The 16,387-nt window shown below is 46.0% G+C and overlaps 8 protein-coding genes across 8 annotated transcripts; all 8 read left to right on the forward strand.

Moving 5' to 3' along the window:
* Positions 1-1,258: 1,258 nt before the first annotated feature.
* TbgDal_XI9340 (hypothetical protein, conserved) lies at positions 1,259-2,107 on the forward strand (the record flags this gene model as incomplete). The annotated part of the gene is made up of 1 exon (XM_011781777.1): positions 1,259-2,107. One exon carries the CDS (start codon positions 1,259-1,261, stop codon positions 2,105-2,107), a length of 849 nt encoding a protein of 282 aa, XP_011780079.1.
* A 1,230-nt stretch (positions 2,108-3,337) lies between these two features.
* Positions 3,338-3,979, forward strand: TbgDal_XI9350 (hypothetical protein; the record flags this gene model as incomplete). Its single annotated transcript, XM_011781778.1, has 1 exon — positions 3,338-3,979. One exon carries the CDS (start codon positions 3,338-3,340, stop codon positions 3,977-3,979), a length of 642 nt encoding a protein of 213 aa, XP_011780080.1.
* Positions 3,980-4,488: 509 nt separating this feature from the next.
* On the forward strand, positions 4,489-5,211 carry TbgDal_XI9360 (RAD51 protein, putative; the record flags this gene model as incomplete). Its single annotated transcript, XM_011781779.1, has 1 exon — positions 4,489-5,211. The coding sequence occupies one exon, from the start codon at positions 4,489-4,491 to the stop codon at positions 5,209-5,211; it is 723 nt and encodes a 240-aa protein (XP_011780081.1).
* A 1,092-nt stretch (positions 5,212-6,303) lies between these two features.
* Positions 6,304-6,639, forward strand: TbgDal_XI9370 (ribosomal protein s26, putative; the record flags this gene model as incomplete). The annotated part of the gene is made up of 1 exon (XM_011781780.1): positions 6,304-6,639. One exon carries the CDS (start codon positions 6,304-6,306, stop codon positions 6,637-6,639), a length of 336 nt encoding a protein of 111 aa, XP_011780082.1.
* A 725-nt stretch (positions 6,640-7,364) lies between these two features.
* Positions 7,365-11,414, forward strand: TbgDal_XI9380 (RAD50 DNA repair-like protein, putative; the record flags this gene model as incomplete). The annotated part of the gene is made up of 1 exon (XM_011781781.1): positions 7,365-11,414. The coding sequence occupies one exon, from the start codon at positions 7,365-7,367 to the stop codon at positions 11,412-11,414; it is 4,050 nt and encodes a 1,349-aa protein (XP_011780083.1).
* Positions 11,415-12,145: 731 nt separating this feature from the next.
* Positions 12,146-12,445, forward strand: TbgDal_XI9390 (hypothetical protein, unlikely; the record flags this gene model as incomplete). The annotated part of the gene is made up of 1 exon (XM_011781782.1): positions 12,146-12,445. The coding sequence occupies one exon, from the start codon at positions 12,146-12,148 to the stop codon at positions 12,443-12,445; it is 300 nt and encodes a 99-aa protein (XP_011780084.1).
* Positions 12,446-12,694: 249 nt separating this feature from the next.
* TbgDal_XI9400 (protein kinase, putative) lies at positions 12,695-13,660 on the forward strand (the record flags this gene model as incomplete). Its single annotated transcript, XM_011781783.1, has 1 exon — positions 12,695-13,660. One exon carries the CDS (start codon positions 12,695-12,697, stop codon positions 13,658-13,660), a length of 966 nt encoding a protein of 321 aa, XP_011780085.1.
* Positions 13,661-14,863: 1,203 nt separating this feature from the next.
* On the forward strand, positions 14,864-16,057 carry TbgDal_XI9410 (hypothetical protein, conserved; the record flags this gene model as incomplete). Its single annotated transcript, XM_011781784.1, has 1 exon — positions 14,864-16,057. One exon carries the CDS (start codon positions 14,864-14,866, stop codon positions 16,055-16,057), a length of 1,194 nt encoding a protein of 397 aa, XP_011780086.1.
* Between the last annotated feature and the right edge of the window lie 330 nt (positions 16,058-16,387).

A 16,387-nucleotide genomic window follows, 5' to 3' on the forward strand; every position in this document is an offset into this window, starting at 1 on the left:
TTTTTCGCAACTGATATCCCTCTTTGGTGGATGCGCCCGTGCTAAAGCGATCCCCTCATTGGTTCGTTCTAGTGTGTATGCGCATACGAACGTGTATATGTCTCTTTTTTTTCCCCCCTCTGCGTTTGTCATTTGTTCTGTTTGACTTCACCTCCATTACTCCATCTATATTTTGGTTGAAATGCGTCCAACGATGGGTAAAAGAGGAGGGAAGGAAATGCTATTCTTTATGACAACCCCTATTTCTTCTTTTGGTGTTTCTGTTGTGTCATCTTTTTTTACCCCGTCCTACTTGCTCCACCCGGCAAGTCGGCGAGAAGTGTATGCGTTTTTGTGTGTTTGTGCTTAATGCGGCAGATCTGATCTTTCTCTTCTACTTTGCCTTCACCTTTACTTTTGCTTTGTTTCGTTTTTGTTATTCTTGACTTTTATTCTTCCGTCTACACACCCCTCACATGTTGACAATCGTCTTACTGCAAAGTGTAGCCGGTAAAACAACAAGTAACATTTGTGTTACAGTCACTTTCCATTTTCTTTTCTTCCCGTTCTTTCATTTTTTCCCTTTTTGTTGGCGTTTTTTTTTTCTCCTTTACAAGCCCCTCCTTCTTCCCTGATTGGTGTTATATATTCACAAATATTGTTGTTATTATTATTATTATCATCATCTTTTTAACCAATGTTTTTGTGGCTTCCCACTTCCATCATTGAGAAATTATATACCTTTAAGTTACTCGAAGCAGTTTCCTGTGTGGGATCTAGCGATGGTGAAAAGCCCAGAAGGGGGAAAAAGTGAAAGAAGAAAAGAGGAAAAAGCCGTATTTTAAAGGGTGTGACACAGGTATTCTTGACTTCCTGCTTCCATTTATTTAAGTGTTTGTGTCCCCAAAACTTCGGCTGGAAGGTGTTTGACAGTGGCGATACTTTCAGTCCACCCTCCCGATCTCACATATCGAAAGACATGTGGGGAAGGGGGGACTAATGATGAAAATGAAGGCGCTTGTCGAGACGTGGTCCAGTGTGAAAACAGTCTGGTACACGTGACCCTGCTTCGCGTGGTTGTGTGCGTGACTCCGCTTCTTCTTTTTTTCTTTTTTCTTTGTTTTACTCTTGCGTATTTGTTTTGTTCCGTACGTAACCAGCCCGTTACGCATCTACTAGAAAGAAAATATAGTGTTAGGGACATTGAGGGGGAGTGAAACAGAAATTCTCTCTCCTTTTTATCCATACAATCGGGTACAACCCTCCGTCACCTTCCATTATGTCACATTTGGGGGGTCACATCGATGCGTTGAGGGCTCGCTTTGGAAATGTTGAAATTGTCTGCCAGCGACCAGGAGAAACGTTACTTCAGGTGGAGCGTGAAGAACTAACTCATGGATGCACGCTTACTCTATACGTTGCCCTTAGCGAAACATTCCCCAACTCGCCTCCAACGGTAGCCTACGCGGGAGGTCGAAAAGTGTCAATTGCCCCTGAGGATCCTGCGGGAGTGGCCGCCATGTCGCAGGCGGTGTGGGTTCCCGGGAAGTCGCAGTTGGTGGATGCCGTGGGGAACGCTTTCAACAACATTGCCAACTTGTGGGGGGATGTGGCACCACCATCATTGAAGGAAGTCGAAGGTGCGCTGGCGTCTAAATCGGACTCTGTGCTCGAGGACATTGCGTCAAATCCCAACTGTCTGGAGTCGTATTCGCATCAATTGTCATTTCTCAAAAAAGTTCGGGATGCGCGGTTGCGTGCCGCAGACGATGTTGAGAAGGCTTTGGAGGAGAACAGGAGGCTTCAAAAAGAGGTTATGAGAGTGAGGGGTGAGGTGGAAGAATTGCAACAACGCCTTGAGGCGCAGCTGGCAACTGTACAAGATGCGCGGAGGAGGATACCGTTGTTGGATGCCATAGGATCGCCAGAGGCTTTGGCAAAAACCTTTGCTGCTGACGTGAAGACCTTGGATACACAGTGTGAGAAAATAGCCAAAGATCTCCTCGCGGTGGATTATAGTAGTGATAAGCGTGATTTTGATACTCTAATCGAGGAGTACAAACAGAAGGCGAAGGAGCGCCACATCATGGATTTAAAGCGCAGGGCCTATCATGCGTCGCTTGCATGAAGGATTGGAAAGGCGGTAGTGTGACCGCAAATAGGTAATGCAATGGAGGTTCGAAAACAGCCGCGAGGATGTCGGCGATGTAAGGTTTCGATTTAACATGCCACAGTAAATTTTGCAATGCAACCGCCTGCGCACTTGTTCTTTCGCTCCTGCGCTTTTTTTTTGCTGCTTACTCACGGGGAGGCGGCGACGGTCGTTTGTTTCACTCTTGTGTGAATATACGTACGGATGCGTGTATTCGTTCGTGGTTAAGTTCTATCGCTGGCTGTGCAACCTCTGTAAACCAGATGTGTTGTTGCCCCCGCTTAGTGATGCGGGAGCTGCAAACCCATTTGGTTTACGGTTACCTTATCCATGCATTGTTCTTACCACCGGGGTTCCTTCTGGTAATACCAACGGAGGAAGTAATGCAGAAAGGGATAATATCAGTAGTGTAAACTCTGAAATTTTATGTGTGTGTGTGTGTTGGGGGGGGGGGTGTCGTTTTAGGGTGTGCCTCTTCTACAGCTCTGTGTCTGTAAAAGAAGTTCCCTCTTCCAACTGATCGCTTCGGGTTGCGACTTTGTCCTTTAGTTATTCAACTGACGAAGCTGTTATGTCGCTAAGCGTGTCCGACACGTAAGTTAGGCGACATTATTAGGTTATGAAGAGGTTAAACGAACAAACAGAAATAAGTACTGTTCTGTCTCGTTTTGGTGGTCAGAATATACTCTGCAGAGGGGCGTCACTTCTTCAACGAGGTGATTCGTTGTTTAGTTGCACACTGAAACAAGTCAAATTTGTATTTTGTGTATTTCTGTTTACACAGCTCTACTTCTTGTCTTCTCACCATCCGTTGTTTTATACTTCTTTGCACTCAAGGACTGGTAGGGTAAAAACAGTGAAGGCAAATTAGTGCAAGATCTTATTTATTTTAGGGGTGCACGCACGTACATATACATACTCGTGTCATTCAAGAGATTATGTCATCAGTAGGAAGTAACCGTAATTCCTCATCCCGTGAAGACAATAGTACGTGCATGAAGTGCCATAAGGAGCGCATCACATACTGCACGAATAGTTGTGGTCATGCTCTTTTCTGTGGAAAGTGTGCTATGAAAGTTGCCACAGGGGGTAAGTGCAAGCTGTGCGGCACACTCTATTCAGGCGTGAAGCGCATTAGCTAGTTGTTGTGATCTTTTTTTGTTGTTTCCGTTACCAAAATATGGGTGAAGTGCGGGGGCTTTGGAAATGTGCTGGTGGTTTGAACCCCGTCATGTTTGCTCTCTCCGCCGCTTTTACCGGGACGTTGGCCCTCCAGGGGTATTTCAGTCGTATTCACTCACATCTACACGATTGGTGTTATTTGTGGGTGATGTGTTTCGACTAATGTACAAAAAGAAACATTCAGCAGTTCTTTCCGTGGGTTACCGATGCCACTGCCGATTCCCCCACCCCGCTCTCGATGCGATTTGCAGAAAGGCAGTCAAAGCATGTCCAATGTTTTCCTTTACGTCGTGTGCACAGTTAAATAAGTTTATATTTGTGCCCTCGTTTCTGCTACTCCACCCTCCCCGTTGTTTATGGATTGTTGTTGTTGTTTTTTTGTGTGTGGGGGTGAAAACGTCTCCAGTATGTTATAAGAGTACAGTGGTATTGAAGTCGGTTTTTTACTTATTTCGTGGATGCTACACTACTGCTACCGAAGTGTGCCTTTTGTCAAGAAAAATGAGGGCTTTTGACCCATTATTTGTTTCCTCTTTTCCAAACCTCAAGTGCCAGAAACTTCTTCTTCACTTTTCTTTCTTTCTCTCTCTCTTTGTCATTGAGCTGCTCTGCTGCTGTCTCATTGTTTCCTTTGTACCTTCACGTTCAGCATTAGAAGTTCGGTGAATCGTGGGGAATTATTTGGGAGGTGGTGCGCGCTTTAAAGAGAAACCAGCAACAACACCTAAAGGCTTCTCCAGATTCCCCGTGAAGGTTTCTTAACGCGTATATCAGGGGATGAACACTCGCACCAAAAATAAGAAACGCACTAAAGAGGTGATAGAAGATGAAGTTCACGACATCGATGATACCGCGTTCGATGATGCCGCAGTGGATGCGGTCAACGACAACACGCAAGAGATGCAGCAGCAAGTTGGTGACGCTGCCGGTGGGCCTTCCTTTCGTGTCCTTCAGATAATGGAAAACTATGGAGTTGCTTCTGCTGATATCAAAAAGTTGATGGAGTGTGGCTTTCTCACCGTTGAGTCTGTCGCGTATGCACCGAAGAAATCAATTTTAGCAGTGAAGGGCATAAGTGAGGCAAAGGCTGAGAAGATAATGGCGGAGTGTTGTAGACTCACTCCGATGGGCTTCACGCGCGCTACGGTTTCCAAGAGCAACGGAAAGAAACTATTATGGTCCCGACAGGCAGCCGTGAGGTGGACAAACTCCTTGGAGGTGGCATTGAAGTTGGTAGCATCACGGAACTTTTCGGTGAGTTTCGCACAGGGAAGACGCAGTTCTGCCATACCCTTTGTGTTACATGCCAACTTCCACTTTCGCAAGGTGGTGGTGAGGGAATGGCGCTTTATATTGACACTGAGGGAACATTCCGTCCTGAGCGCTTGGTAGCTGTGGCGGAACGGTACAGCCTGGACCCAGAGGCCGTTCTTGAAAATGTGGCGTGCGCTCGTGCTTACAACACGGACCATCAGCAGCAGTTGTTGTTGCAAGCGTCCGCCACTATGGCTGAGCACCGTGTCGCAATAATCGTTGTTGATTCCGCCACAGCTCTTTACCGTACTGATTACAATGGACGGGGTGAGTTGGCAGCACGGCAGATGCATCTTGGAAAGTTCCTCCGCTCTTTGCGCAATCTTGCTAATGAGTACAACGTGGCCGTCGTTGTTACCAATCAGGTTGTTGCCAATGTGGATGGTGCTGCCCCCACATTCCAAGCGGATTCTAAGAAACCCATTGGGGGCCACATCATGGCACATGCCTCCACTACACGGTTGAGCTTACGGAAGGGAAGGGGAGAACAGCGTATTATTAAGGTGTATGACTCACCTTGTCTCGCTGAAAGTGAGGCCATCTTCGGCATCTATGAGAACGGTGTGGGAGACGTTAGGGACTAGTGCCCCATCTTTTTTTTCCTCATCATTTGTAGAAAAACATTCACTCCGAAAGCGGAGAAGTGCATGCTGCAGTTCGAAGGCTTCGGTTTTGTCGTGTTTATGGTACACGTTATTCTGTCCTCCTTCCGGGCAGCAGGTCACTTTTCGATTTGCCTACGACTTCACTCTTTTTTTCCCCCTTTCCTTCTGTTTAGTGCATCGGTGAGATTGACACCCGTATACCCGTTTCTGTGATTGTATGTCTGTCTATGTGTGCGCATTTGAGTGTTGGCGGACCCTCCGTCTGTTCCGCTCTTTAGTGTTTCCCTGGCGGATCATCCCCGCTGTCGCTCCCCTTCCCTTCCCGATTTTTTTCTAAAAGAAAAACTTTCTCTTCTGATACTTGATATGCCTTGCTCGGTTACAAACTATTGCGCTGTACCGCGAGTTGGGAAGGTGGGGATTAACGAATGTGGCGGCGAGGGTTGCGAAGGCAATTGTAGGTAACTTAGAAAATGAAGCAAACAAACAACAAGAACGAGAATCACAGAAGTTTTTTTTTGGGGGGGGGGGTTGAGGGAGTTGCACAACGACGAAGCACAAAGAAAGACAGCAAAAAAAAAAAAAAAGGAAACAAACGAAAATAACAGTTCGAAGTGCTCTAGAAAAAGTGTGGGGGACAAAGGTGTGCGCTGTAGTTTGTTTCGGTTTCTTCCGTGCATTATACTCTTGCGACGGTGAAGTCAACAGTTATGGAAATGGGAGTGAAAATGGGTAGTAGTCTAATTCCATTGTTTTATATGATATTCCACTTCCATCTCCTGGGCGAACCGTCTTTCACTTTTGTATTGACGCTCAGCCTAAATCATAAACACACGGACACACACACACAAAAAAAATACACATGTTTTTTTTGTTACACTGACGTTTGCTTTGTTTTGTAGTAGTATTTTGTTGTCATCCTTGCTACTTTTTCTTTTTTCACTTTTCCCCATCTTTCCTATTTAAAAAAAAATTTCACAACGCTCTCACCTCACTGACACACTAACTACGAACTTGAAGCTTAGGAGGCAACACACACTTTAAAAGAACACCAGCAGCTCTACAAAAAAGATGACGACGAAGCGCCGCAATCATGGTCGTGCCAAGCCTCCCTGCAGCCGTGGTCGTGTCCGGCCTGTGCACTGCTTTAACTGCAGCCGTCTCGTTCCCAAGGACAAATCTGTTGGCCGCTTTGTGGTCCGCCGTATGCTCGATCAGGCTTCCGCCCGTGACGTGGCTGAGGCATCCCTCATCTACGGTTCTGGTTTCCCTATGCCAAAGCTCTACATGAAGCAGCGCTACTGCATTGCCTGCGCTATTCACAGTCGAACTGTACGCGCCCGCCCTGTGGAGGATCGCAAACGTCGCTACACGTCCAAGGTGCCCTTCCGTCCAACTGGCAAGTAATAACTCCACCCGCCACTGCGTGGCTGAAGGAGTAACCGGGGAGCATATAATAATAGTCGTGCTGGATGTGTGAAGTCGCTGAGCAAATCGCAGTCTGTTTACCTCTTTTGTGTTCTATATCTTAGACATCAGACATGTGATCTTGGATTGTACTAGCGCATTGCCTCCTTGCCGCAAATATGTTTTTATTTTTATTTTATTTGTTTATTTATTTCCTGACACTCCCCGTGTCTCGATATCTATAAATGTTCCCACGAAGCTAAAGGACAGTGGTGAAAGAAAAAAAGGACCGGAAGCACTGGAGCTTCGTGGTTTGGTCCTATTTCATCACCCCCCCCCCAAAAAAAAAATGAGAACACCACTGTATGTCTTTGTAAAGCTGGGCGGAAAGTCACTACTATTTACCTTTTCTCTCTTTTTGTTCTTACTTTCATTTACTTTGTTCCGTTTCCTCTCCGAATGCTGCGCTCTTGTTGTGGCCGGATCCACTTTCATTGAATTCTGGAAGCGTATTTCGGGAGAGGAAAGTAGGGGATAGGTGAACAAGTACGTATATAAAACACACGTAAGTTAACTTATATATACCTGTTTGTGTTTGTTTATTGTTGTACACCGGTTGTTCACTAACGTTCGAACCTTGCCGACGGTGTGTATCTGCATCACTTCAAAGGCTAACGACAGGAACGAAAACACATACGTGTAGCGGCTGAACATACACCCTTTCAATGACGAGTATCGAACAGATTGAAATCAGCGGAGTGCGCAGCTTCGACCCTAATCCAAATAACCGTCAGCGCATTGTCTTTAAGAAGCCACTCACTGTTATTCTCGGAAAGAATGGTGCTGGAAAAACAACTATTATTGAGGCACTTCTGAACGCCTGCACGGGTCAAATGCCTCCTGGTGGTGGAACGGAAAAGAGTTCGTTTGTGTACGACCCAAAGGTTGTGGGTGAGAATGATGTGAAGGCTCAGATCCGCCTTCTTTTCACGGGAAGGGGTGGGAAAGTTATGCAGGTTATTCGCTCGTTTCAGGCTACACGGACGCGGAATAAAACCACCTTCGCAACGCTCGATAACATTGTCGCCTTCCAAGATTCTGCGACGGGGAAAATCATATCCAGCACGTATCGCGCCAACGACGTGGACCGCGCAATTCCAGACATGCTTGGTGTATCTCCTGCGGTATTGGAGCACGTCATATTCTGCCACCAGGAGGATGGAAATTGGCCCCTCTCCCCCCCGAAGGAAGTGAAGAAGATATTTGACGATATATTTGCAGCCACGCGTTATGTTCTTGCCCTCGACCGTTTGCGGGAGAATAATAAGGAACTGCGCCGCCAGCAGAAGGAACATGAGGCGAGCTTAATGTCATTGTCAGAGCACAGAGAGCAGGCACGCCAAATATCGGCGGATATTACAGTGAAGGAGGAGACTGTCGCAGGTATTAAAGCAAAAACGGATGCGCTGGCACCCCAATTGCAGGAACTGCAAGCCATCGCTACTGCTCTAGATAACGTGGAGCATCGTGCTGAAGGTTTATCTCGGGAAGCAGCTGTCATTGAAGGTCGAATAGGCGAAAAGAGGGAGTCTCTCAGCCGGTTAAACGTTTCCCCGCCCGGATACTCACTGGGGGAGTTACTGCAACGCAGGCAGAACTTCGGTGAAAAGTTGAGGGAACTGGAATCCACTGTTTCAACAAAGAAGGAGCTTATGGAACGGGCGGTGGCGGAGCTTCGCCGTTGTGAAGAAAGTGTTGTGAGCCTCCGCTCCGGTATTGAGTTTCGTGAGAAGCAGGAACAGCAGCACAAGAGGGAATGCGAGGAACTCAAGGTAATAATGAGTGATTTGTCTATGAAATTTGTCATCGATGGGGAGATCAATGAGCATTGTTTGACAAAGATAACGGAATATGTTAATGAGGAACTTCACAACGAAGAGCAAAAGCGAAGTGGAGAGCTAAATTCCATAGATGCAGGAATTCGTGCTGTAGAGGATAGAAGGTCCACAACACTTCGTGCGATGGACACCGAAGGTAAGGAGAAGGAAATGAAAGAGGAGCAGCTCCGTCATCTGATGAAGAGATGTGGCGACGCAAAGGAGGCACTCGGTAAGTTGGCTCCGTACGTTACCCCTACACGTGTGAAGAATGTGCAGGACACGATTACCGAGTTGGAAAAACGTGTTGAGGCAATGGAGCTGCTGCAAAAGGGTGACGCGAGGTACAGGCAGCGACAGGACATCTTACAGAGTGTTGAGGCACAAAATAAGGTTGTCGCTCAGTTGCGACAAGAACTGTCCCGACACAAGCAGCGCTCAGGTCGTGAGGCAGAGATGAATCTCCTTCGTACACAGATTGCGGAAAAGGAGGAAATTATCAACAACCGACTGCAGGAAGAGCTAATTGCAGGACTCAATGACCTTGGCTGCAATACAGGCGGATCGCAGACCCTCACAGCTGTAACGATGCAAATCGACAAACTGAGGCGCAAGATGGCAGACACGCTTTATAGCGTCGAAGCAGAGGTCAATGACCTTGATCGCCAGTTGATTGCACTGAAACAGAACCGGTCGCAGTTGGAGGGGAAAATTGTCAGCGAGAATATAGAGCTACAGAGGAAGAGGGTTCAATGTATCAGCAAACTTGGAAATGATGACGCCCTAACTAACTTTGAGGCGCTTCTAGTGGAGGCGCGTGACAGATATCACAAATTGAATGAGAAGCTTAGTGGATCTAAAGCATTGGCCGCATGTCACGCCCACTTTGTGGAGCAGGCTAAGGTTGAGGACAAGTGCCCACTCTGTGGTCGTGCTTTTGGCAGTGAGAATGAGTTGAATGACTTCTTGGCATCCTTTAAGGTGGGTCAACAAACCTCTGGGAAGGATAGCATAAAAGAGGGTGACGTTGAGAAGGCTCTGCAACGCGTGCGCGGACTCGAGCAGTTGGAGTCTGATGTAATGGACGTGAGGCGGCTTGCCGATAATGCACCACAACTGGAGGAGTCACTTAAATCTACAATTAAGCAGATTCGAGACAAAGAAATTCTCCTGGAGGATGTGCACAACAAACGAGACAAAGTGAAGGACGAAATGCAGCGTGCGCAAAAACTGGTTCAGGCTGCGATGGAGGTGAATGCCATGACATCTGAGAAGCAGGCACTACTGCAGCAGCTTAACAGACGAGAAGCAGCATGTGCAGAGGCGAGCACACCTTCCGCTAACATTGGGGGTGCAGGGGAGCCTTGCTGTGCGGGTGAATTAGCGTCACTTTCGTACGAGGAGCTGTCGGACAAGTACGAGTCCGCAAATGCTGAACTTCACCGGTTGAATGTGCTTCTAAGTGAAATGCAGAGAGGGGAAGAGGGAGGCTCTGCCCAAGCACTTGTCAAGGAGCTTACAATGAAGCGGTCGGAACTCTGTGAATTGAAAATGAAGCTTACTCGTCAAGCCGAGGTTGAGGCAACGATTTCTCAATATGCGGAGCAGGAGGAAGGTTACGTCAGCCGTATTGCTGAAATAGATGACCAACGGGAAAAACTGGTGACCCAACTTGAATCTTACAATAAGGAGTTGGAAGCACTGCATGCAAAGCGGAAGGAGCTTGAGTTGGCGTCTCAACAGGGATACATTGGTCAGCTAAAAAGAACACTAGGACTTCTTTCGGCTGTGCTACCGAGGCTGCGGGATTACATCACTTCAAGGGTTGGCGAAGAGCTCTCAAGAGACAGAGAGAGCTTGCGTGTGAATGAAAAACGACGAGACACGCAAGCTGAAGAGGTCAAGCTTCTCCGCTTATCAATTGACGACACATTGCGTATAATCAATGAAGAGCAGCGGCTCAGAGTGGAAGTGGACAAGTACATTGAGTATCTCGAGAAAAAGGGTTCCATAGAGGAAGATGAAAAACGTTTGAGTGATGTTAGGTGCACCCTTTCTGAGTTGAAAGTAAATGCTGTGCCCGCTGCAGAAGCCGTCCTCGGAAAGGATGTTGTGGAGAGGGAAAGTGTTGGCCGAATTCGTGAGCTTATTCGCGGGAAAATCAGTGCATTGGAGTGCCTTCGTGCTCAGCAAGATGGTGTCGCCGAGGCGATGCGACAGGACATTGAGAGTCTCAAAGGTCAGCTTACTCGCGATAAGTACAAAGATATTGAAAAGCGCTACCGCACGACCTTCCTGAAGGTCCAGACTACTGAAATTGCGGTTTCGGATGTGGAAAAATATTATCGAGCGCTGGAAAAGGCAGTGCAGACCTACCACCAAGAGAAGATTGCGCAGATCAATCAAATCTTGGCTGACCTTTGGCGACACACCTACAAGGGAAGCGATATTGACACCATTGAACTCCGTTCCGAGGATGATGTCACGTCAACTACAGCGAGGCGGAGTTACAGCTATCGTGTGGTGATGAAACGGGGGAACAGTGAAATGGACATGCGGGGCCGTTGCAGTGCGGGTCAAAAGGTACTTGCCTCTGTTCTCATCCGACTTGCGCTAAGTGAAGCCTTTTGTTGTGACTGCGGAATTCTTGCATTAGATGAGCCAACAACGAATCTTGACGAAGATAACGCGCGTTCTCTTGCGGAATCGCTACGCATGCTTATTGACAGTCATCGAGCAGTGAAACATTTTCAGCTTATTGTCATTACTCACGATGAGCACTTCGTCCGAGCGCTAGGAGGCCAGGCACTGGATACTTTTTATTACATTCATAAGGATAGAGAGGGCGCCTTTTCTGTGATTGAGGAGCGCACTTTCGATCAGTTGTTCGCGAGTTGAGAGGTGTAAACCTCCTTGCTTACGACTGGATGTGGATGTGCTACCACGCGTGGTCGTGTGTTGAAAACAGAAAGATGTTTGAAGGGGGAAAAAATGAGAAATGGGCGCACTGTGGGGAGTGCGGGAAATAAAAATGGTAGTACGTGAAAGGAGGAGCACCTCAAGGTGGGCTGAGTTGTTTGTTTGTTTTTGTTTTATTGTATTTCACTCTTCAAGTTAGCCCTTTAAACATTGCTGTCTCCCTGTACGTGTAGGCCCTAACTTAGTTGCTGTGCGTCGCTTGCACACGAGTCAGAGGAGAGTAAATAAAAAGAACAGAGAAATGCTAAAAAAGCAAAAGGAAGAGGGATGAATGGGTGACACCCGTGGTGATGGATAGTGGAGAGTTTGAAGATACTTTGTAATGCCCCATCGTTTCTTTATATACAAAAATATATAAACCTATATATCCATCTGTACACAGAGATAAGTATATATATATATATATTTGTATTCATGTATTCAAGATTATATACCTCAAAACTTTCTTCATCTCCCTGCGCATACATCTACAAATACACATATATATGTATATCTATATATGCATGGGCTCATGCAAGCACATTACCTCACGTGCGTAGCACACAAATTGCGCTTATGAGGGTGGGCTCCCATGGTGGAGTGCTGCCAGAACTCCGGTTTCCTCATCGGCGCGACCCTTCTTTTTGTAGTTACTTTTATTTAATATAAAGATGAAATATATATTTCTTCACTGCGCATACATGTACACCTCTCCGTATATACCATACCTATCACCTTTCCTTTCTACACAATTCCACTGTTATATAAACGATTATACAAACACACGTGTAATATATATATATATATATATATATATATATATATATGTTGACCACTTTTGTTATGTTTTTTCTTTTTTTTTTTGTGTTTCAAAGTTTTTCGTTACACACATTTTTTTCCTGGTTTTGACGCCGGTCCTGATTCCTTCCTCTCACTTTTATAGTAAAAAAGATGAAGGGAAGGGAGTTTAAAATAAGATTTTTTTAAAAAAGACAAGCTGAGTCGGTAATGATCTGGAGGAGAGCCGTTTTTTTTTTCGTTTTTGTCTATAGAGATTTAAGTATAAGTAACTCTTTGAGTCCTTTAGGGGTCAACTTCCTGATTAAACTCCTTACATTTGTTCAGTCGCTGTGTCCTTCGCATCCGTGCGCATGAAGAAATTAATAAAGTGCTAATTTGCTTTTCTAATCCTCCCTTTTTTTTTCTTTCTCCCCCCACGCATGCTTTTGAAGTTTTTATTCTTTTTAGTAGAAACGATGAGGTCAACTGAGGTCGGGCGTGTTGTGGAGGATTTTATTGTACTCCCTCCGACACCCAAATCCAAGTGGAAGTTGTCTGATTTCGAGCTTTTGCACAAACTTGGCGGCGGCAATTACGGGGATGTACACCTCGCCTCCGTGAAGGATTGCAATTTTGTTTGCGCGCTGAAAAGGTTGTCCATTAAAAAACTTGCGGATTTTGACATTGCGACGCAACTCCGTCGTGAAATTGAGATCGCTTTTAACACGCGTCACAAGTACCTGCTGCGAACCTATGCATACTTCTTTGACGAAACTGATATTTATCTCATTATGGAGCCATGCAGCAACGGCATGCTTTACACGGAACTCAACCGAGTGAAATGCTTTGCGCCACCGACAGCAGCCCGTTACGTGGCTCAGCTCGCTGAAGCCCTTCTCTACTTGCATCAACATCACATCCTCCACCGCGACATTAAGCCGGAGAATATTTTACTAGATCACAACAATAACATCAAACTGGCGGATTTCGGTTGGTCAGTCCACGATCCGGATAACCGTCGCAAGACATCTTGCGGGACGCCAGAGTATTTTCCACCAGAAATTGTGGGACGACAAGCGTACGATACGAGTGCTGACCTTTGGTGCCTGGGCATCTTCTGTTATGAGCTTCTCGTTGGTAAAACACCGTTTGTTGGAAAGGATACAGACCAAATCTGCAAGAACATTCATTCCATGCACTTCAAAATACCGGATAATATACCGTCAGAAGCGAAGGACCTCATCGCGAACTTGCTTCTGCGTGATGGGTCACGGAGGCTTGCACTTCACCGTGTCGTGAATCACCAGTTCCTTCTAAAGTATTATTATCTCCCAAACAATTTACAACCTCCCACTGGAAAGCGTCCGCGTCTCGATGCAGAGCCAACTGCAGGGAAAGAGAATTAAAAATCACAACAGAAGCAAAAGTGAAGGAAGGGAGAAAAACACTTTTAGGCATTACCCCGCATGAATTGTATTGTGCTTGTGTGTTCTCATACAAACACTCCCATAATTGATGGTGTATTTGTACTACTTGTTCACTGCTGTTTATTAGAGAGAGGAAGAATGGGGGCGGGGAAAACAACAACAACAACAACAACAACAGTGACAACCGAAAAGCCTTGCTTCCCTTTTGATTTATTTCCGAGGGAAAGTCGTGTCTGTTTTTTTTTCTTTCTGTAATTTTAATCTCAAAGTTCCTTACCCAGTTTCTATTTGAATTTAATTATCACTTTTCTTTCGTTTGTTACGCTTGTTTTTCGCCACTTTGCCCGCTTATGGGAGAGTGTCGGCTCATTTCCTTCACCTACGGAAGAAGTGAAGGGACGTGTGGTGATGATTATTGGATTCTTTGAAGCAGTAAAGGCGTGTAAATGTACACGCATGATGAAGTTGTACACCTGCTGGGCAGTGTTTTACTAGCGGATAGTGGCAGTTTAGGATTGTGTTCGTGTTGAGTTTGTTTGTTTGTTTTTTGCTTTTGCGCTATTATTATTATTGTTGTTGTTTTTTACGTCGCCATTACAATTGTACTGTTATATGTTACCCTTCTTCTTGTTTTTGCGCTCGTTTTTCGGCTCGGTTGTTTGTACCCTTCCCATAATTTTTTAGAGGGACAGAGGTGTGATGATGCAACTCATGACTCGTGTTGTTTGTGCTGGCAGACAAGTAAAGCGAGAATCAAAAAAAAATAATAATAAATAATAATATCGAGAGGAACCCATCAGGCACCTTGTGTGAGGCAAATTGCAAGCGAGGACCAAGAAGATAGAACCCCGCTAGGGGCGTAGATTTCGGAGAGGATTGTTCGATATAACTCCCCCTTTTCTTTACTATTTTCTCACCCCTTCCATCATGTTGAAACCGCTTCTTCGCCAAGTCGCTAATTTCAGGCTCTTTCCTTCTTGCTGTGAATTGAAACACTGCTTTCCCTTTCCCTTTTCCTTTTCCCTTTCCCTTTTTTCTTCTTTTACTCCCCCCTTCCACTTCGCATGTAAGGGCCGCTTTTTTGTCTCTTTTTCTAAATCACCTTTTAAAAAAAATAATAAATAAATTAACTCTGCAGGCCATTTTCTTGTCACAGAATACAAATTCATATACGTTTTATAGATGGAGTTCTCTGGATCTACATTATCCGTTGTGGAGGTCGAGCACACCGTTAGGCAACTGCGCCCATTTCCCCTTCAAGATATCGGAACGGCAGAGTGGAAGAATCAGCGGGAAGCCGTGGAGCGACTCAACATGTGCACTCATAGTAACGCCGTTCTGAAAAAAGACGATACAGTTAAGGCATTTCTCATAGAACATGAAAAGCTTCCTGTGTTACTGCACGAGTTGTTGGTTATGGAAGTGTGGCGGCAGCGTGTGCTTCCATTGATAAAGGACCAAATAGTCCAGCATCCAGCTGGCATTTACATGTACGTGCAGTACGAGATGGTGTTGCTAAACCTCTTCGAGTGCATCGCATTTCACGAGGAAGTTGTGGTGGCTCTTGACGAGGATGTATTGGAGTTAATTGACTACTGTTGGCGACAGGCTTCGAGACTTTTCGCAGAGCAGAATGTCAACGAAGTACAGAGCAAACCAACAGCCCGGGATGTTAGCAACGCTGCGAATACGGTGGGGGAGGTCCTCAAAAGTGCGGACCGGCAGATGCTTCATGCCATTTATCAGCGTGCAATGGCTTCCCTTTCTATCCTGTGGTTTATCATCGATCGGTTGAACCAACTTCCTCTCGCGGCGTCCAACTCGGTTCTCGTAAAGAACGATCTCATTCTTGGACTTACGGAGGTGATGTTGCTTCAGCCGTGGTTACGGCGCTCCTCAGAGGTAACACAGAAGTTTTTCAACGGTGAGTTCAAAGACATTCCGCGGGCTGATGTATTGCTTGTTTGTACGCCTGAGGCCCACACATGGTTTTCGCTCCATAAACTACTTTGTGACCCGGAGTGCCGGCGGCGGTACTCGTATACACAAAGCAAGAAGGAACTCATCCTGCGCATTCGACATTTTCTTAATGACACCCTCGTTGATCAAATACCAGCTCTTGCGAGCTTGCAGAGGGCGCTTGAGGAGCTTTCGTTTCTCCAACCGCCCAGCGGAACAGAAGAAAAGTTTAAAAGCACCCTTACGATTGAGCAGGTCCCACGTATCATGACGTTGGTGGAGGTGGAGAGAAAAGGGAGTTGGGACGATCTCGCGTCCACATTCCGTGCCATGCTGCAGGACCCGAGTGTTCGCAACGAGGACGCGATGAGGTTATCGAGAATATTTGACGAAATGTTTTCCGATCAGTTGAAGTAACGAACATCTGATATATCCACATGCGGGGAAACCATCCAGGTCTGCGTGTCAAAATGGCTGAGGTAAGAAATTACAGACCTAGAAAGGAGGTACAGAGTTATAATATATACATATTGGGTGGATACTGAAGGGTAGTGCGGCCCGTTTGCTTTACCCCGTATTTTTTCAGCACACACACACACACACACGCTCTCTCTCTCCCTCTTTCATTTCTTACCTTTTCATTTTACTTAATTCTTATGGCAACGGCCACTGCTGCCTTTCCGTTGTGTGGAAAAAGTATGTCAGCATCTTTGATCTCCTGAAAGGGGAGTAGCAAGGGAGGAGTTG

Source organism: Trypanosoma brucei, chromosome 11 (assembly GCF_000210295.1).
Source record: "Trypanosoma brucei gambiense DAL972 chromosome 11, complete sequence".
Classification (NCBI taxonomy): Eukaryota; Euglenozoa; class Kinetoplastea; order Trypanosomatida; family Trypanosomatidae; genus Trypanosoma; species Trypanosoma brucei.